The 22,189-nt window shown below is 35.5% G+C and overlaps 1 protein-coding gene across 1 annotated transcript in view; it reads right to left on the bottom strand.

Moving 5' to 3' along the window:
• The window catches only part of WDR49 (WD repeat domain 49), a 181,211-nt gene that overhangs the window by 29,668 nt on the left and 129,354 nt on the right, over positions 1-22,189 (bottom strand). Inside the window, exons 12-15 of the mRNA XM_051990484.1 lie at positions 21,401-21,568; positions 16,533-16,720; positions 12,409-12,606; positions 2,499-2,674 (exon numbers count right to left, since the gene is read on the bottom strand). Coding sequence (XP_051846444.1) covers positions 2,499-2,674; positions 12,409-12,606; positions 16,533-16,720; positions 21,401-21,568 — 730 coding nt within the window. The remainder of the gene's footprint in view (positions 1-2,498; positions 2,675-12,408; positions 12,607-16,532; positions 16,721-21,400; positions 21,569-22,189) is intronic.

Below are 22,189 nucleotides of genomic sequence, written 5' to 3' on the forward strand. Positions count from 1 at the left end.
TTTGTATAAGTAGAGAGAAAAAATTTTCAACCAAGTTTTTATCCCAGGAAAAAATTATGAGGATTTAAGAAGAGAATATAGTTCATTTTTTTTTGTTGTTGTTGTTGTTGTTTTTGTTTTGTTTTTGTTTTTGTTTTTGTTTTGTTTTAAGCATTCACTTCTTTTCTTCTTTCTTTCTTTAATACTTTTATTCCTTTTATTATTGAACATTATTTTCATTCAGCTCAATTTCATTAGCACTTTTTAGGGGTAGCTAGGTGATTCAAAGACTAGCTACCCAGTCCTGAAAGCAAGATTTGAATTCAGATCTGGTCTGAGACACTTACTAGTTGTGTGATAGTGGGCAAACACTGTCTGCCTCAGTTGACTCACTGGTAAAATGAACTAGAAAAAGAAATAGCATTGCAGTATCCCTACCAAGAAAACCCCAAATATGGTCACAAAGAGTCAGGCATGATGGAATAATTAAATAATTACTTCATTAATGCCTACTGTGTATTAGTCCCTCTTATGTGCAAGAAATATAAATTTTCCTGAAATGACAAAAGTCCTTATTTCATAGAGATAACATTATTTTCTATTATTTCTCTCGACTTCCCCCCCAAAAAAAAACCTTTCTGTTAATTATTTACTATACATGTCTTATGTCATTCTTTCTAAAACTTTTCTCACATTTCTTTTTCTTTTCTTTTTTGAGTGGTATAAGAGCTAACAAAGTTCTCCCTTTGAATTAACAGCCTTGATTCAATAAAACAAGAACATTTTTCAGAATTGTATTTTTTAAGAAGAAGTGATATCTGGTAACCCCCTTAGTACTTGGTTCTGACAACAAATGCTTGATAATTTCATTGAACTCTTAAGTTATATAAATAAGCTTCCTGGTCACATTTCAGGAAATGATGACAGCTATACCAGGGAGTCTAATGATGTGTCTTAGTCATTTGTGACCTCTTGTATTTCATCCTTTTTTTAAGAATTTGTAAAAAGAAAAGTATTACCTCTTTGCATGCTACAAAGACTTCTTGTCCTTTGGCAAGATAACCATTATTAAAAGTAGGCATTTATGTTTTGCAAAAGAAAACATTATCTTAATATATCAATTGACATGAATTAAAGAATTCAATTAGTGGTAAATATTATATTAAAAGGATTTATCAGATAGCATGTTGATGAAGATTAGTCAGTCCCTCAGTGAGTCACAGTTTATTGTACACTCACTTTAAGAAATTGCTACAGCCACCCCAAGCTTCAGCATCTTGATCAGTCAGGAGCCATCAACATTGAGGCAAGACTATCCACTCATAAAAAGACTATGACTTGCTGAAGAGTGCAATGATTTAGCATTTTAGCAATAAAGTACTTTAATTAAGGTATGTGCTTTTTTAAACATAATGCTATTATAACTTAATAATAGCATATAATGTTCAGTATAAACATAACATGTGCACTGGGAAACCAGACAATTCATGTAATATTTTATTGCAATATTTGTTGTATTGCAGTGGTCTAGAACCAAACTGTTAATATCTCTAAGATATTTCTGTGAATGTCTGTACTTCCTCACTTCCCTGACTTTCTTCAGGTCTAACATAGAATAGGGGCAGCAACTAAGTGTCCATGTGTAGATTGTAGGTTCTGGAGTTAGGAGAATCTTACTTCACATCCAACCTCAGATTTTGATACATACTAACTGTATGACCCTGGCCAGATCACTTAACCCTATTGCCTCAAAGAAGAAAGAAGAAGGAGGAGGAGGAAGGAGGAGAAAGGAAGAGTTAGGGAGAGAAGGGGGAAAGGGAGAGAAGGAAGAGGAGGAGGAAAAGGGGGGGAAGAAAGAGGAGGAGGAAAAGGAAGAGGAGGAGGAAAAGGAAGAGGAGGAGGAAAAGAAGGGGAAGGAAGAGGAGGAAGAAAAGGAGGGGAAAGAAGAGGAGGAGGGGAAGGAAGAGGAGGAAGGAAGGAAGGAAAGAAAGAAAGAAGGAAGGAAGGAAGGAAAGAAGAGAAGGAGGAGAAAGAAAAAGTCTCAGCTAGAATCTACCTTTGGCAAAAAGCCTTTTCTGCCCCACTTCCCATTCCCAACCCATAATGCTGAAAACTCAACTTTTCAGTAGAAAAGGAATCTTACTATAAATTTTCTGTTAAGGGAAATTTTTTTCTAATTTGAAGCAAATAGCCATGGACAAAAGGAGGGGTTGGAAGGAAGATGCCTTGTGTATTTATGGACAAAGCTCAGTGTTCTTTAGGAATTAACTAAACCAATCTGGCCTCAGAGTATGTGCCAATCCATCTCCTCAGTGAGTCCCACTAGAGAAATAAAGCTATACCTAATGCCTACATAGAATTCTGTCCATTTTACCTTATCTCCCAAAGGACTGCATCCAGAGCATGGAGTAGGGAGCGAAAGGTGGAACTATTCACTTACTCTTCCTTTCTTGACCCACAATATACATCAACAGGCCTGTTATTTAAAAAAAAAAAATCAAATCTGAAAACTGACTTACATGCTGGTTGAGTCACCTTTAACTTTCATATCAAATCCAGTTTGTTCCGGGGAGACCAAAAAAGGTTCTTCCTCAGGCAGTAAAGCAGTTGCCCTTGGGACATCTTCCACCGCTTGAAATTCTCCTATATCTTTTTGAGGAAGGGGGATATTATTCTTAATTTTCCAGTGTTCCATCTGCAAGGATGAAGAAATTAGCTTGAAATGTGAACATTAAGTTTCTATTCTTGATTTTTTTAAAATTCTTTCAAGCAAGATGTACACTTGTACAAAAAAGAAAGCTTTTTTTTTTTAAAGGGGGGAGGGAGAGCAACATTGATTTTCTGACAAATGTTTTCTCTCCATCTTACCTACAAAGTGGTAAATCCCTCTTGAAAACCCATTCCAGATATTGATGTGTTTTTTTTTTCAAATTTATGAATGATTTTCACAGACTCATCATATTTCTTTTACGAAACCAATTGTTGTTTTGATGACCTTTGTCCTTAAATCATATTCATTTCTTAATAAAAGAAATGTACCCACTTCCCTCTACATTGAATCTATCTTTGTGATATTGAAAAATAATTAAGTAAAAATATCCAGTCATCACATCAATGGGTACTGTAGCCAAGATTTTGCCCGAGTCGTTTCTGACCTTTCTGCTACTGAGGAGGGAGCAATATTTCATAATGTGTCCTATAGAACCTTCCCTGATATTTTAATTACTCGGTTTTCTTTGGGTGATCTCTTGGCTCAGATTATTATATTCATTGTGTAGGATTCTTCAGTTTCTGCTTATTTCATTCTGTGCTTGCTTGCACAGCTTTCATATTTCTCTGAATGCCTCAAATTCTCTATTTCTGACAGAACAATAGTATTCTATTATTTAAGATATAATGGGGACCAGTCTTGTGGTTTCATTGGCATAGGAAACTCTCTCAAATAATGCTGATTAGCACCTTCTCAGTAACATTGTCTTACATGGATGTCTAGGGTGCTGATGGGTTTAGTGATCTGCCCACCCTGCCAAAACAAATCAGAGGCAGGATTTGAACCTTTGTCTTTCTATCTCTGATGCCAACTCTAGACAATGTGGCTCATTATATCCAAACTCTGATACACCATTGCTTTGGTTTTTCAGACATTCCTCAATTAATGAGCATATACTTTGTTATTTATATCTCTTAATAGGAATATTCATTTAGGACAAAAAATCATAATTTTTGAAAAAAAAAAAACAGTGATTAAAAACCTTAATATGGGATCCACATTGTAGACTCCAAGCATGTACAATGGCATGATATTAAAGGTCATCGTAAGGTGTACCCTTTAGGGTTTCCTAAGGTTATTTCCTTTTTGACGATGATAGGGTTTCTAATGGTTCCAGCTATTATTCAAGCTGATGCTCATTCCATCTCACTTGAAGGAAGGGAAAAAAAAAAACCTTTTGGCAGTTGTCTCAATTATATTTAAAGTAGTGGATAAACCATCCTTATTTTTCTGACTTCAAACACTAATGAGATCATTAACTAATGCCAAACAATCTGGACTATCATTTTCATAAACTACTTTTCATTCACATGCAGGAAAGCTTGGGGCTATTTAGTTACATAGACATGATAAAGACAATAATTTGCAATAAATGATTGGGATAAAATGTTATTTTCAAGTAACTCCACCTGAGGGGATTTAACTCCCTCCGCCCCTTGTCACACACATATGTATATCCAGGTATACACACTTGGCTATTTAAGAGACTACAAAGAATTTGGGGATTTAAAAAAAAATGGAATCTTCAGAAATCCTGAAAATTAGAAATCCTTAAATGTGAAATGAAATGATTTTCAATTCTTCCAGATAGCTCATCAAGTTTCTGAAATAATTGCAAAAGTAATTTATGGACAAAGCTCAGTATTATTTAGGAATTAACTAAAGCCATAGAATTTGGGTTCAGAAACCTTTCTCCTAGTAAGTAGGAGAAGAGTTAATAAGACAAAAAATACTTGTAAGTTCAATTTACTTAGCTGTCTTATATTCTAAAATAACTTTATCCATGAAGGCAATATTTTTCCTTTGGTGTGGAAAACACAGTGTAGTCAAGATAATGAGAACAACCCCCCCCCAAAAAAAAAAAACATATTTGAGGAGAAAGAAATTGCTAATGGTTTTCCTCTAATTCTATGTTGGCTGCACGAAGGTCCTGACTTTCTAAAGAAAAGTTAAGACTTTAGACTTCCCTATAAACTAAAAGATGTGAAGTCCACTCTTCCTCTTATGGGGATAGGTGACACTTATTTGAGTACTCCAGAAAAGTTTTACAACCACAAGTCCAAGCAAAGCCATGCTTGATAGTACCCAGATGCAACCATTGGACCAGTGATCTTACAGTGGTCATGTGAAACCAGCAGAGATCAAACCTCAATGAGTTTACATGCCACATCTATATACTGGGGGGAAGCTACATACCTTGCAAAGAAAAATTGAACTGTTTTCCATTTTTAAAAAAATACTATAAATCACATCAGACCAACAGGAAACAAGCCAAGAAGGATCCATGCATAAACCATTAATGAACCAGTAACAACAGAGTTGTGAATTATACCTCCATGAACATCTTTGGTCTTATATCATCACAATGTGTGTGCTCACATGAATGCCTTATGGATACCCATGTTCCTTACAAAATATCCCTCCATATATGTTCTTTGATTATAAATATATATTCTTTTGTGCTCTATTCCACATATGTTCCCTAAGTAAGCCTATCCTTTTGTGGGATGATGCATGCTCTGTGAAAGAATAAATACAATGTTTATGGAGGAAACATACTGCTACCTTTTGAAAAATGTAATTTCTTTAAATCTCTTTGATTTAGCAACAATTGAAATGTGGGCTCTGAAGTTTAATGTCCATTAAAACTATGTTTCATTAGAATCATTTATTTTATAAAATTGTTAACAAAGTATCTTTCTATGCTTCTCAAATACCAAACAGTTCCCACAAAGGTGAACTATTACTCTGTATTATTCATAAGGAGATTTGAGCCTGTGTATTTACCTCACACTTCATTTTCTGTGTAAAACTATTTAAACTTCATCTGAAAATTGCTTCTTTATAAGAAATTGCTATGAGTTTTTATGTTATTTGCTATTCTTGTGATTTCCAGAATCCAGATAGCAGTACCTGGAATTGTTATCTCTTCTCGTGAGCAGATGATGATACAAGAAGACTGAGAGGCAGTTGCTGTTCTCCCTACTGAGAAGCTGTTGTGTTGTCTGACCTCTCTCCTCTTTCCTTCTGCCTTCAATTTATTTCATTCCCAGTCCACAAGCAACAACTGTGTCAGTAAAAATTGCCCCCGCAACTCCCTCAAGTGTCATAATCCACAGCTGCAGAGGCTTTCAGAGAATTGACCTGCCCTTTCACCTAGGCATGGTCCTTAACATTTTTATTTTCAAAAAAAAATTTTTCTATAAATATTATATATCAAAATATTTACCTTGAAGAAAAATAATATCTTATATGTTTTAATAATTAATATAAATCTTTTCTCTTACTCAAAATAGCTTTGTTAAATATTCTCTTTATCATTAAGTTACTCCGTGTGAAAAAGTATTCCTTTTGTACTAACAGAATGTTAGACTTCTTGTTCACTTTTGAGTGACTCTAAAGCAGGAGGTCATACTGATATTGCTATCTTTAATACCTAGTACAGAGTTTGAAATATAGAAAGTATGGGGCAGCTAGATGGTTCAATGGACAGAGTGCTAACCCTGAAGTCAGGAGGACACAAGTTCAAATTTGACCTCAGACACCTAATACTTCCCAGCTGTGTGACTCTGGGCAAGTCACTTAACCCCAACTGCCTCAGCAAAAATAGAAATATAAAATAAATAAATATAGAGAGAAAGTGCTTCATAAATACTTGTTAATTAATTGATTGACCTAAGAGTGTCCTCTGGATGACTCAAATAGACTCACACTAGTCAAGATTTACGACCTATGTTTTTATAATGCATGTGCATTTCTGGTATACCTTGAACCTGGGGGTAGATCCACATATGAGATACACACAAATTATCTTTAATCAAAAATGATACTATATTTCTAAACTTGGCCAAATTGGATATGAATTATATTTGGACTTGACTGGAGGAAATATTGACAGTGGATATTAATCAATACCACCAGGACAGAATTGGTGCCATACAATGTGTAATTAATGGACATGAAAAAAGAATTTTCAAAAGAATTGCATATTATTTTTAAAAATATAAAAGAATGTGCTAAATAATAAGAAATGTAAATCAAAACAACCCTTACCTTACACTGAGCAAATTGTCAAAAATAACAAAATAATCAATATTGATGAGGCTATGAAAAGAAACACACTGATGTATTGTTGTGAATTTGTGCAAAATTTCTGGAAAGAAATCCAGAATTACCCAAATAAAGTTACTAACATGTTTATTCCCTTTGACTGGGAAATTCCACTGCTAGCTATTGTCATCCCAATGAGGTCAGTGACAAAAAGCAAATCTCTTATGCACCAAAATGTGTAACAATACTTTGGGGGAGCAAAGAATTGGAAATAAGTGGATATCCATTGAATAGGGAATGAATAGGCAATTATGACATGTGAATGTAATGAAATATTACTGTAATGTAAGAAGTGGCAAACATAACGAATACAGAGCAGCACAGAAAGACCTCTGTGAACCATACATGGCACAATACCTGGCACAAAGCAGCAGCTTTAATAAATGCTTATTCATTGCCTTATTTACTGACTAAAAGTGATGCAAAATACAATAAGGAGAGGTAAAGGAACGTAACACACAAGGACTAAAATAATGGAAAAAGAAAGGATAACCATACAATAATTAAAAAGAAATGTTGTAAGATAATCAGGAATAAACATGTCCCAGAGAAGAGCTATACAATTTCTTCTCTCACTCCCACATTCAGAATCCTTTGCAAAGATGACAGATTCACAGCAAGGGAATACTGCAGATAATGTCAGATTTTTAATCTATTGATTTTTATCGATTTTTCTCTCTCTTCTTTCTTCAACAAAAAATTTCTTTGTCTAAGATATAGCTCTCTTGGAGGCATAAAAGAGAAAATCAAGATGGATGGGAGGGGACAACAAAATATACTAATAAAATGTATTGTTTAAAAATAATACCCATGAATTGAGGAATTACTAGGTGAATTATATGAAAATAATATAGAATATTATTGTGCCATAAAAATTATTAACATAAGGAATTCAGTAAAATATGGGAAGACCTATATGAAATAATAAAAAATGAAGAAAAGGGCAACAATAGAATAATATTCGTAATGAAAGTGATTGAAAAATATATAATCACATCATAAGGCAATATAATAACATGCACCACAATATAAGTGAAAAAAGAAACATGAAAAGAATAGTTGACTCAGATGAATTGAAATAATCTTAAACCCAGAAGAATGGGTATGAAATATACTCTTATCTCCTTTTTCCAGATGCAGAATGTTGCATACACTGCCTGACATGGTTCATATGTTGGTCTATTTTGCCTGTTTTTCTTAGTTATAAGGATATATTTCTAAGGTATTTGAAAGGAAGTGAATCAAGAAATTACTATGGAATAAAAAACTGATAAAACTCAAAACCAAAACAGTAGAGCTAACATGTGACTATAATTATCATTCATTCCTTCAGGAATTATTATGCACCTATTATTTAACTTCATTAAATCCCATAGTAATTTAGCACTACAAGGTACTATCCAAAATGCTGATGATAGTAATATTTTCCAAGTTTAAGGAATTCAGTATTTAATGAGGGGAGAAAAGGAGGTGCACAAAGAAACTCAAATATAAGTTAGAATGTGATCATAGAAAAGATGTTACTCTGATGATGAAAAAATCGGGCTTCACAGAGAAGGTCGTGCCTAAAGTGAGATTAAAGGAAAAGATATATTTCAACAAGTGGAAAGGAAAAAAGAGAGGGCTTCAGACACAGAGGACATCCAGGGTGGATGGAGGCCAGGATCAATGAGCAATTATACAAAAGGGAGTTGTATGAAGTCCAGAAGGAATGGTTGGGAGGAACTAAATTGCTCAAAGGCTTAGATGCAATCCTAAACAATCTATATTTTATCATGGGATAATAGGGAGAATTGAAAACCACAGAAGCACAAAAGAATGGTCAGTCCAGAGGTGTCTTGAGGAGAATATTTTAGCTGTTATTTGAGAGATCAGTTATCAAGGGGGAGAGGCTGAAGGCAGACCACCAAGTTAGGAGGTTGTTACAAGAGTTTTGTAGAATTGATGAGGGTCTGAATCAGGACAAAAATGGAGAGGAGGGATAAAATGGTCATAGGATGTATTATGTAGATTCAATTGATAGTATTTGTCAACTTATTAGATTTGGGACTAAGGAAAAAGTTTGTGATTCCAAGGTTGTGAGTTTATGTGGCTATGATGGTGGTAGGGTCATCTAGAAAAGGAAAAGAAAATTTAAGAGGTTTGGAAATCAGTTCCACTTGGGATATGTTGAGTTTACCCTTTATCCTTATAAAGCATACAGTCCAGGAGAGGGTATAAAAATAAATACACTAAAAATATAATTCAAAATAAAAGTTCACAAGAGGAGTTCAAAGGACTCTGGTGAAAATCATTGGGGGTTTGATGGAAGAAATCAAATTTATTTAGAAATTGAATGAGTTTTGAGCAGGGGAAGCCATTCTGAATTTAGAGAATAATATGAGCAAGATCAAAACAATGAGATATTTGGTTGAAAAGTGAGAAAGTTCACATTTGTGAGCATGGCAATTAATCTAGTTTCAGTGGAACAGAGAATATATGAGGCGGAGTGAGAAAGCTGATAAATAGGATCAGAAAATCATAGATTTAGATTAATAAGAGATCTTAGAAGCTTTCCATAGAAAATAGGAAAAGGGAGGGGGAGAGTTTAAGTGTTTTGATGAAGGTCATAGTTAATAAGTATCTGAGACTGGATTTAAAGTCAGGTCTTCCATGCAAAGGCAAGGAAGCCCAAGTTTGGACAAAACAGTGGCTTTCCCTGCTACCCATTAACCCAGAACCTGCTATAACTACTGTTACAGAAAAACAATCCTTGCAAAGCTAAGAGTGGCCATCTACCATCATCTCAATGACCACATTTGCTGAAGATTCATAAAAGACGATTCTTATCATAAAAGTCCTTGGTGTTGTTAAGTGATTCTATAATAGAAATTACTTGTATTTTATCAGTGGAGATGAGATTAAATAAGATGCATTACCACCTGCATTTCAAAACCCTGAAGACTTTCTTCATCTGTATCAGTATTGTCTTTTCCATTAAGACATGGACTACTTGAAAGCAACAACTCTTTTGCTTTGGTGTTTAAAGCCCCAGTTCTGAACTGTATTTTGTATGTAGTACTTAATAAATGGAGTTTAATTCATCTACGCATTGTTGAATCCAAATGCTGTAGCGACTATGTCATGTTGCCCAAGGATGAAGGTAAATTGGGAAGCAATAAATGAGAGAATGAGGGAATGAATGAATAAATTAAGTCTCACATGCCAGGTCAAAGAGTTTAATACACAATGGAGAATAACAGATGGATTTTTGAACATCAAAGAGATGTCATACAGGATTCTGTGCTCTAGGAGGACCAACTTGACAATGATGTGCATGTTGGGTACAGAGAGATCAGTTTCAAAGACTACGGAAATATAATTGATGATGACCGCACCAGCCAGTGGTTTTAGAAATAGAGGAGAGCAGTCATTCAACAAGCATGTATGAAATACTGAGACACTAAGGCAGTAGAATTCACAAGGTAGGACACCTGATTCAGAAATGAACCTTGATACCTTTGATCATGAGTCCAACCAACATTCTAGTCAATGGTGCAGGCCTGTAAAAAACAAAAAGCACTTGTCTGCAGCAAACATATCCAGAGAATTAAATGTCTAGGAAACGGATAAAAACAGACAGAAATCAAAAAGTGAACAGAATAACTTCTTTTGAAGCCCCCCCCCCATGCTGAATATTTGGCAATTTGGCACAGAAAGTAGTATTTACTTTCTGCATAGGAATAAACAGATAACCAAGGAAGAAGAAAACTTACTTTCCACATTTCTACTTCTCACTATAACTTGTCATTGACTGCCAAATTTGCCTTACTTTGGCAGGATAATTTCACTGAGATTTCATTGTTATGTTTTTTACAAAACCATGGCAATTAAATTCTAACCATCTCATCAAGGGCTTTTTTTAAAAAAAAAAATCAGAAACTTTAGAACTATAGTGATAGAGCACTATATCAGCAATCAGAGAACCTAGCTCTCTTACCACTTTTGTCACCTTGGGCAAGGTATTTCGTTTCTCAGGGTCTCAGTATCTCCATCTGTAAAATGAAGAGAGCGGACTATCTATGGTTCTTAAATGGGCACATTAATTATTTTAAAAATATTTTGATAGCTACTTCAATATAATTTATTTCCTTTATAACTGCACTTATTTTACTTTATGTGTTTAAAAATCTTCTGAAAAGAGGCCAGAAGCTTCCCCAGAGTTGTCAAGAAGAATTACAGCAAAGATTAAGAACTCCTGAAGTTATATGAGCTTGAGGAACTTTGAGGCACTGCATTCTCTGATTCTATAAAGCTAAACAACATCTTGGATAGCCATTTCCTTCTCAGCTACATGATTATAACTCACTCATAATCCTTGCCTTCAAGAATTGCAAATTGTTTTCTTCACAATAGCCCTATGATATCATTAGTGTTTCCATGCTACAGAGAAAGAATACTGAAATATATTCACTGTGAGACCCAATTGACTGGGACAGTCAATTGACCTTGGAAGAAATTATTATTAATAACTGGCAACTTGAGGAGACTCAGAGTTCCCCTTTTTCTTTTTTCAAGATCTCAGTCTCTGAAGTTCAAACTAAATTTTTTCTCTACACATTGAACCTTACAAGGAATCTCTAGTATAAGGTGAATTCCACTCAGTCACACTCAGGTACAAACAGATCCTTTTGTGTAGATTGTCTAAGAATGGGGATGGGGGTTAATCTCTTTATCCAAGACTGGTATTATTTCACTTTCAGGGTTTCATTGGAGTAAACTCACTACTTCTTTCTAAAGTTCACTTCTAATCAAACTGTTAACTAAAAGTATATAAATTTTAAAATAGCCACAAGGTCCCTTTGAGGGAACAAGAAGATAAGGCATCTCTTTTTTTGGTCAATCATATGCTGGCTGTGATTGAAAAAATTTATTATGATTCTCTCTAAATTATTTTAATCACTCCAACATCAGTAGCAAAGCTAACTATCTGAGTTTCAGATGAGTTGCTTGCAAAGCTGGAATTTCCTTGTACCAATAAATCACAGGTATAGTCCAAAAAGGAAAAAAAAGACAAGAAAATAAGGTTGAGTTCATATACCTAAGTGGTAGAATTGGGCCAAGTGCAACATTCTCCAGATCATGAGTTTCTAAGATTAAACTCAATCCATCAATAAGCATTATTACATTTGTATTATGTGCCTGGCACTGTGCTAAGGGCTGAGGACAAAAGGAAAAAGTCTTCAAGGTGCTTACATTCTAAACAGGAAGACAACTTAGCATACACACAAAAGAGATATACAGAGCACGTATATCATAGGCTAAACAGGAAAGCCATTACATTTTATGATCCCCAATGCACTCTACCACAGATTAATTTAACAGCCAGAGCAAAACACATTCAGGATGCAAGTGATTCCTGATACTGCATCTTCAGAAATAGAATTCAGTTCTTTCTTGACTAATGAACATTAGTCAACTGGGAGATTCAAAGGGAAATCATCCCCCTGATAGCACTAAATTCCCCACTCACTTTCTCCTCTGTGATAATAATGGAGCAATATTTCTACCTGACCAAATATTCCAATCAGAGAGCCCCACACGTCACTGATGGAAATGCTACCATCTGCAGAAGAGGCGATGATCAGTACTCGGCTGCTGTGTGCACAAGTCTCCAGAGAACTGATGCGATCCTCATGAGGTTGAAATGATTTTATCAGAGGCGGAGGCTGGAAAACTTGGTCCTCATTGAAATTAAGGCAATATTCCTGAATAAAATGAGAAAACATACCCCAGACCATCAGCTTTTAGAGAAAATCACCAATAAAAATAATTACATTCAAATTCAATTTAGTTGAACAAATATTGAAGAAAAAATAGCCCCTTTTCTCAGGGAACTTATATTCTATGGGCAAGAGGGAAATAACTTATGCACCAGTGAGAACGTATATAATGTATACAAAGTGATCAAAGTAATTTTGAGGGAGAACGACTGCTAATATCTAGGGGAATCAAAAAAAGTCTTAGATATGTTGCAACACGTACTGTGTGCTTTGGGAGGAAGCTGGGGATTGTGTGAGGTAGGGAGGAGAAAAGAGTGCCATTCTAGATATAAGGAATGAACAAAGGCAGAAAGTATATGGAGAGTCATTTCCTGGGAAAGAGTTAGCAGGCCAATTTGATTGGAATAGAGAGGGCATAATGGTGACCGAAGTGAAATAAGACTAGCAAAGTACCTAAAAGCTAGACTGCGGAGGATTTTAAACTAGTGATTTTGTATTTTAACCCAGAGACAATGGAGTGTCAAGGAAATGTTAAAGTAGCCAGGTATAACTTTTAGGAATATCAAAGCCCAACAGTTTCAAGAATAAAAAATAAATTTTCATTTTTTAAAAAATATGTGGAAATAATATAGTAATGAAAAGAAAAATTTAATTAACAAAATGGAGAACTGAATAAGACCTTATTCAGGACATCTTGACTTACACAAAGCCTGTCAGATTGCTTGGTGTGGCTTGACAAGTTTAGAAAGAGGAAAAAAAAAAGGCTGGTTTGTTGATTTTGCTATGTTGTTTTTATTTATTGTTTATGCTTATAGATATGGCATGAAATATGGCTGATAGTTGGTTATCTGAATGTAGTTATGGTGGATGGAAAAAAGAGAGAGACACACATAGGGAGAAGAAAAGAGACAGAGAAACAGAAAGAGAGAGACACACAAAGAGAGACAGAGCGGGAAGAAGGGGAGAGAGAGAGAGAGAGAGAGAGAGAGAGAGAGAGAGAGAGAGAGAGAGGAAGGGAGGGGGAGAGAGAGATCAGTGTTTGGAGAGATGGAGGAGGACAAAGGGTTTGTTGGCCAACTAATGAAAAATATTTATGGAAGATGAAGATGAGCAATCTCAAAAGTTTTGGAGTAATTTATTTCAAATTACACTTGAAATTGAAGAAACTAATGGGAAAAAAGTGCTTATTTCCTAGCTCATTGTTAGCTTTACATCACTGGAGAAAATGCAAAGTAGAACTAAACTTCCAAGCCTGGGATTAACATTACATCATTCAGTTCCCACTACCAAAATGATTTGGACCTGATGATCACTAAATGGTGGCAGAGCTAAATGGTGGAAAGAATTATTTTATAAAAAGTCAAGAGAAGGCAAATGGATATCAGAATTTGTAGAAGCATCTATTCTTTGTCTTTTCATATATACATTTGGCCTTTCAAATGAGACATGCAAATACGTTAAGATGGACTTGTGACACTTCTATCAGTGCACATCTGATATTATTTATTTGTGTTTAATTGTAATGTATTGTGATATGTACTAGCCAAAGAAATCCACCAGATATGTCAAATACACATGTTATGCAGATTTTGGAGGTACAGATCGAAAATTGGATAATATAATTAACAATTTTCAACAAAGAGAACGATTATATTTGCTCTTGTCAGAACTTTATATACCAGTGTTCACAAATTCTCTTCTACCTCTGTAGATGGCCTTTTAGAATTACTTTGGCCAAAAAGAATTCCTCTTCCTCTGGGCAGTTCAGTGATAAGACCTTTTAAAGCAAGCAAGACTGAGCTTTCATAAACAGACTATCCAAATCCATATTCAAAACTTTTTTAATGTTGGTAGATCATGTCAGAACTCAGACTCTACTAATATGGTCTTCAAGAATGCAATGTCATCTCTACAACACACTGTGCCATTAGAGAAAGATATCAAATTATGAATTTTGTTCATAAGGCATTTCATATTTTAAGAGATGAATGAACATTGAGAAAAGGAAGTAGGGACCACAAAAAACCCAGGTATCTGGCCTCTAAAAAAGGTCATGGCCAAATAATCAAAGATGCTTTTATTTTTAAACAAGCTCTCTAGATTAGGGCAATACTACCAGTAAATTTTACCATGGCTTTTGGAAAGAATTTGATAAAGTTTCCTTTGTTATTGTTGTAAACCTAAGAATATGTGGGCTAGATTATTTTATGTTGAATCAAAACATATTAAAGGTCCAAAACCAAAAAAAGGAGTCATTAATGACAATAGGAATTCAAAGGAAGGTCCTAAATATCTGTGCTATTTACCATTTTTAATGCTGATTTGGACAAAGGCATAGATGGCAAATTATAAAAATTTCCAGAAGAAACAAAGATTGATGTCAGCTACAGGATTCAGAAAGGTCTTGAGAGAGAATTAATTTGATGAAATTTAAGAAGAATAAATATATAGTATTATACATGGGTTCAGAAAAGCACCTTCACAAGATGGTACAGATATTGATAGAGAAAAGGTTTTTTTTTTTTTTTTTTTTTTTTTATGAATAAGATTTGGGAACAAAAGTGTTCTGCAAGTCAATATGAGTCAGCAGAGTGATAGGAGAGCCAAGAAAATGTGAATAGCATTAGGTTGAATTAAGAAAAACAGAGCAAGAAAGAAGAGATGAAAATGCTTCTATATTCTGCCCTGGTCAGGTTATAAGTGGAATATTGGGTTTAGTTTTGGCTTCACATTTGAAAAAGGACTTTAATCCAATGGAGACCATTGAAAAGGATGAGACAACTAGGATAAAGAAAGAACTTTTCCTCAGCCCTATGGTGATTGGTGGAAGGAATTGGATACATGTAAAGGACTGAAACTCTTAAAACCAACCTCCCTTCTCCTGGTCCTGCTGTAAAGTCAAGTCTTCTGGCCTTTCTCACCCCACCCCTTAATCCTTACCTACAATTATCTGTATATACCAAACATCAAGCCAGCACAGAGCAATGAGAAGGGCCATTTTTCCAAACATATGCTAAAAGCATCATCGTCCAATAGATAATTAGCCTGAAGTGCTCCATTGTCTGATTCAAGCATACCTTTTAAAAGTTTCAGCCCTTTACAGATTTAGAACAAGATTTTAGAAAAGAGGTCTTAGGGGAGACATGAAAGTCATCATCAACCATCACTCACATAGAAGAGAGATTAAAACTATCCTGCTTTTATCCAAAGGCTAGAATCAAGAATTATGAGTGACCAATATCAAGAGGAAAGGTAAGGCTTAATGTAAAGGAAAAACTTCTTAATAATCAGAGCTTTTTAAAAGCCAATTAAGAGGCAAAATGGATAGGATTTTTTTTTAGTATGCTAGATGTTGAGTCGGGAAGATTTGAGTGCATATGGAGACTCAGATACTAGTCATATGATCCTGAGCAAGTGACTTAACTACTGCCTGTTTCAGTTTCTTCATCCATAAAATGGGGATAGACACATCTACTCTCCTAAGTGGTTGTGTACTAAAATGAGATAGTATTTATGAAGCACTTTGCAAACCTTAATGCACTATGCAAACACTATTATTAAAAGTAGAGTAGACTACTTTAAGAAGTAGTGGGTTTCTCCTAATTGGAGCTTATTAAGCAAAAGCTGGATGACTTCTTTTATGATGGATTACAGGGGAAATTATTAAAAGTTATGGGTTAGACTAGGTGACCTCTGAGTACCTTCCCAATTTGGAAATCTTATGATAAAATTTGTTTTTAAATTAGAAAAATAATTTTATCTGAGTTCACTTATACTAAATGATCTTTTTCAGCTAACTAATTAGTCATCTCTTTTCTTATAAAAGAAATAGATAGGGCTGAATTTACAAGTATAAATGACAAAAGAAGAAGAAGTATTTGAAAGAGTAAGTCAAGAGAGATAAGACATACCTCTATGTTCCATATTTTCAAGCAGCCATTTGAATCTCCTGTGACAAGATGCTGATTCATCTTGTCAGTGGTCATGATAATGGGTCCAGCTCCACTGTGTGCCACAAACTGAGCCACAAGCTGTTTCTTAAATATATTCCAGAACCTGACATAACCAGATCCTCCACAAGATACCAAGTTGGCTCCTCCTAAAATGAGTAGGAAATTCATAAAAATAATGTTAGAGGTTAATGATAACATTTCAAATACTTAGAAAGATTTTGTCCCACTTAAGTGGTTATAGGGGCAGCTAGGTGCTGCAGGAGACAGAGCACTGGGTCTAGAGCCAGGAAGATTCATCTTCCTGAAATCAAATCTGGCCTCAGACCCTTCTTAGCTCTATGACCCTGAGCAAGTTACTTGATTCTGTTCATCTCAGTTTCTTCATCTATAAAATGAGTTGGAAAAGAAATGACAAACCACTTCAGGACCTTTGCCCAAAAAATCCCAATTAGGGTCAAAAAGAGTTGGACATGATTGAACATCACCTAAAAATGATGGTAGCATGATAGAAAAGTTTGATATCAACAGATTTAAGTTCAAATTCAAATCCTGCCTCTGCTGCATACTACCTGTGACTGTAAGCAGACCACTAACCTTCCTTGGGATTCAATTTCTTCTTCTGTAAAATGAAATCTTGGTCTACATGTTCCCTGGGATCCCCCCATATCTCTAAATCTATGGTTCTATGATACTATAGTGTTAAGGGCCATAGCACTGGTAGAGATGGGGAGGTGTATATTTTTATATCCTCCACCCACTCCTAGATAATTTAATCTAGAAACTAGCTGTGAGCCTCTTGGGCAAGAAGAATATAAAAATGGTTTTTAGGACCCTTGGCAAGGACTTCCTGAGACCCCAGGAAACCTTCTTACAGTCTTCTTTTAAGCTCCTTGCCAGAGGCTTTTATCTGCTTTTATCTTCCTGAACTGCTTTTTAACTACTTCTGGAACTATTTTTACCTAAGGGTATTTTTATATCTTTTTGTTGAATGAATTGTTTATTTGAATCCTTGAGCTCAAAATGATCCCCAGATGTGACTGAGACTTATTGAAGTCACATCAGGTCACAGGTCAGCCAAAATTTCAGGATATCTCAGTCAACAGCATTTCTCCATCAGGATAAGGATTAAAAGACTGAAATAAATTTCCATTGATGAGACTGAGTATGGATCATCTAAGTAACCCATTTCCTCTTCTGTCCACATTAAAGTGAGAATTTTAAGTGAGAGTTCTAGACTTTTTTTTATATAATCAACTGCCTTTATACAGTCATTTAAGCATTTCAATTATACCCTCACTTAAACAAAAAGCATTTTCTTTAGAAAAATCGACTTCATGCCACAGAGAAATAAATATTATTCAACATGGATTTAGGTGCAGATGCACAATTTTAAAGATATAGACTTATCTATATATCAACATGCTTAGAATTCTATTTATGAGCTGTTTTAAACCTTTCATCCATTTTTCATGAGTGATGAACTCATATTGGAAGTCCTTATGGAACCATTTTTTTGTTTATGGGCTTAAAATATCCTTTTCATTTTCTAGCCAGTGTGTGCTTTATAGATATGCCTTGCTTAAATTATCCTTCAATGCCAACAATCCTATTATTACATGAAAAATCTGCAGATGGGTTCAAATTAGCTTCACAAATGTGCTGCCGATTCACACTCAGGTCTGCTTAATGCAAAAATAATGGAGTGAAGTCACTGTGGCAGAAACATTTGGGAAATACCAACAACATTAGAATGAATTAATGTGGAGAAAATGGGGGGCCATTTTGGATAATAGTTCCTACCATGAATACTAGTGAGATTTTGAAATGAAAGAGGTTTATGGGGGGTTTTCTATCACTCTTGTCTCAAGATATTTCAAGAATCCAATTGTATTCACAAAATTTTACTGGGTGTTATCTACATTGACTTTTTTAATGTGTGGCAAATGTTATGGGAAAGCCATATGGATTTTCAGTCTATAAGATAGAAGGTGGGAAAGTGGATACTGAGAGAAAAATTGCCCTTTATTTATTTCTTCGGAGTAGGTAAGGATGGCATTGTGGTTGGCTTCCACATACTGAAAAACAATGAAAAACTAACTCCCACACCAAAATGAGATGCTTAATGTAGATCAGTTTTGAAAAGAGGAACAAACCCTTAGATAAAGACATTGACTTGTCCAAGGTCACAGAGACAGTAAATAGAATAATTGGCATTCAAACCCAAATCCTCTGAATCCCAAACACAGCCTTCTTACAACAGCTTTGAATGTTTCCAAACTGTGTGGTGCTTTCTAGTGTTTCTGAGTAGATAAAAATCATATCTCCACCACGCTAATCCATTTGATGGAAAGGAGAATAAAAATCAATCAACTAATTTTCAATTACTTGCTAGTCAAATGCTAGATGAACTGATATGTTTGTGTCATCATTTAATGGTGTTGGTGCCATCATTAGAACATTGAAAGATTTTTATCCCCCCTTCTTTACCTCAAGAAGGACTTTGCTAAAGTCACTAAACTGAAAGTGGCCATGCAGTATGATAATAAGCTGATTGGGCATCAGAGCCAATCCTGGATCTGTCACTTACTTCCTGTGGGATATTGGGTAAATCATTTACCCTCCAAAGAACTCGCTTTCCTCCTCTATGAAATGAAGGTATTGGACCATGTAATCTTGAAGATACCATCTTATTCTAAACATGTGATCCTGTGAACTGCTGAACACATTTAAATAAGGAACAAAGAGAAGGCTACTTGATACCAAAAAAGAGGATGTTCTACAACCTGATGAGGATCTTCCTGGGACAGAGGAACAAATACTGCTTCAAGAGACCAAGGATTAAATCCTTAAATGCTAAATGGGCATGTTACTACCTCAGTGACTTGGGCAATCATTTAAGCTCATGATCTGCATTTCCTCTTCTGTCAAATGAAAAGAAAACTGATCTCCAAAGGTTCAATCCAACTTGATATCTATGATCCTAAAATCCTATGAATTGTGCTTTTGGTTTCATTTAGGCAAGTTATCCAAGGACTCTGAACCTCAGTTTCTTCATCTATAAAATAGGAATCTAATGCCTCTAATATTGACCTCATAAGTTTGTTTTAAGATTTGAATGAGATATATGCAATCACAATAGAATCACTATCAACATAATGTATAGATAGATATATACAATATAACAGATCACTATCAACACTCAAATGCTATTAATATTATATAGACTCAAATGAGTTTAAATCTGGCCTCAGACACTTGCTAGCTATGTCACTAGCAAGTCACTCAACTCTGTTTCCTTAAGTCTCTTCATCTGCATAATGAGCTGGAGAAGAAAATGGCAAATCACTTTGCCAAAAAAAACCCCAAATGGAATCATCAGGAGTTGGCATGAGTAAAAAAAAAAAAAAAAAAAAAAAAAAAAAAAAAAAAAAAAAAAAAAAAAAAAAAAAAGAAAGAAGAAGAAGAAGAAGAAGAAGAAGAAGAAAAGAAAAAGAAAAAAACAAAAACAAAAACAAAAACAAAACTAAACAAGAATGAACTACCAGTCTAGACTAGAGGCTGAGATGTTGTTCTTAGGCTCCCGGTCTGGATCCCCTTCCCTGCCCATTGTGTTGTGTTGAACTTTTTCATACCTAGTCTCCACATCTGCTTTTTTTTCCTACTTAAGTTGGCCTTTTGAAAGCAGTCTTGGACTTGCTTACTTGAATTTCATATCTTCTCTGCATCCTCCTGCTTGACTTGTCCTGCCTCCAGTTTCCCCGCACCACCTTCCAGGGGAGCAATGCTTCTGGAAACTCATCAAAACAATGGCTTCTGTAGCTATTGCTGTTCCCAACCTCTTCAGCTTCTACTAATGCTGAAGAGCTATAAAAGAAACTTTTCCCCACCAAAAAAAGCTCTTAGTGTGGTCAAATATCTCAGTGTTAGAAAGGAAGCTCATTGCCATCTATCTTCTTGTAGTAAGTACCCTGAGCCTTTCTAAATACCCTGAAGCTAAATCATCTTGCATGCAATGATCCCCCAATTAAAAAAGAGAGAGTCTGATAGAGTGGGCAGCTAGGTGGTACAATGGATAGAGAACCTAGCCTGGAGTCAAGAAGATACCTCTTCCTAAATCTGAGTCTAACCACCCTGAAAAAGTCACTTAGCTTTCTCCTGTGTTAAAAAGACCTGAAAAGAAAATGGTAAAGTACCCTAGTATCTCTGCCAAGAAAACCCCAAATGGGGTCACAAAGAATGGGACATAACTGAAAATGACTTGACAGAAATAACAACTGTGGTACTGTGGTTTGTTGCTTGGGGCAGTTAGGTGGTACAGTGGGTAGAGCACCAGCTCTGAAGTCAGAAGGACCTGGATTCAAATCTGATCTCAGACACTTAACACTTCCTAGCTGTGAAACCCTGAGCAAGTCACCAAGTCACTTAACCCAAACTGCCTCAGTAGGAAAAAAAAAAAGTGTGGTGCAGTATGTATTCAGGAAGACCTAGATCCAAAATCTACTACATACACTTACTTAGCAGCTAGGTAATTCCAGGTTAGTAATAGATAACCAAGACAATAAAGTACAAGCAATGTTCTTATCCGCATTTGATGTGGGAAGCTTCCTCATTTAGATGCTTCTTAAACCAATGAAATGCCCAGAGCTATTCCCTCTCTCCAGGGGCTGGCCCTCCAATCAGTTCTTTGATCCATAACCCTCCACCTGTCTCTAAGGTCTAAACAGAAAGACATCATCCATCCCCCCAAAGCATTCTAGCTTTATATTCCCTTTTTCTAACATTCTACAAGCAGTCAAAGGCAGCCAGCAGCATCGAAGACATTTTACCTGTCACCGCAATATTTTTCCTGGCTTCAAGGAAAGAAAGTCTCATAACAGCATGATTTCCCTCGGTGGTGTCAATCTCAGAAGAGTTAAGTCCTAGAAGGGTCTTCCCTGCAGAGAGGGAAAGAAGGTGCCCTTCTTCAGCCCTAAATTGCTTTTGAGCATCTGCATCTCCATCTGAAAAAGAGATGAAATGGATTGGATTAACATGAAGGGACATTCACTCTTGAAGCTAATTTCAAACAGCTATAAGAATATGTTGGTTGTCCCCATCTTTTCTTCCCTAAAAAAATCAGTGATTTTTAGAGGATAGGATGCTGGAAACCATCCCATTCTGAGCCCCCTCTGCAATATCCCAATGACAGGTGGATTGTAGCTTTGTTGCTCTCAGTACTTTCTCCATTAATGATGATCTGTGCCTTAGCAAATAGTCTTCCTGAGTTGGCAACAACCTAAAATTCACAACCCAAATGCCAACTTGATAATCAGCCGCACTGAATTCAACTAAAGTGGCCTCGTGGCCATTGACAGACTGGGTCCAATCATAAGGCCATTCCAATTTGGTAAGACTTAGCAGAATTTGTCCTCTCCTTGCATAGCCTCTCGGAATAACAGTAACAAAAATCATCACTCTAGCTCATATTTTATGGTACTTTTACCATTTTAGAGATTAGAAAATTGAGGTTGAAAGAGGTTAAGTGATTTGCCTAAACTCAAAGAGTTAGTAAGTGTCTGAGGCAGGATTTGAACTCAGGATTTCCTGAACCCAGGTCTCTTGGCTTCCTTCAAGAC

This window comes from Antechinus flavipes, chromosome 3 (genome assembly GCF_016432865.1).
Source record: "Antechinus flavipes isolate AdamAnt ecotype Samford, QLD, Australia chromosome 3, AdamAnt_v2, whole genome shotgun sequence".
In the NCBI taxonomy this organism is placed as follows: Eukaryota; Metazoa; Chordata; class Mammalia; order Dasyuromorphia; family Dasyuridae; genus Antechinus; species Antechinus flavipes.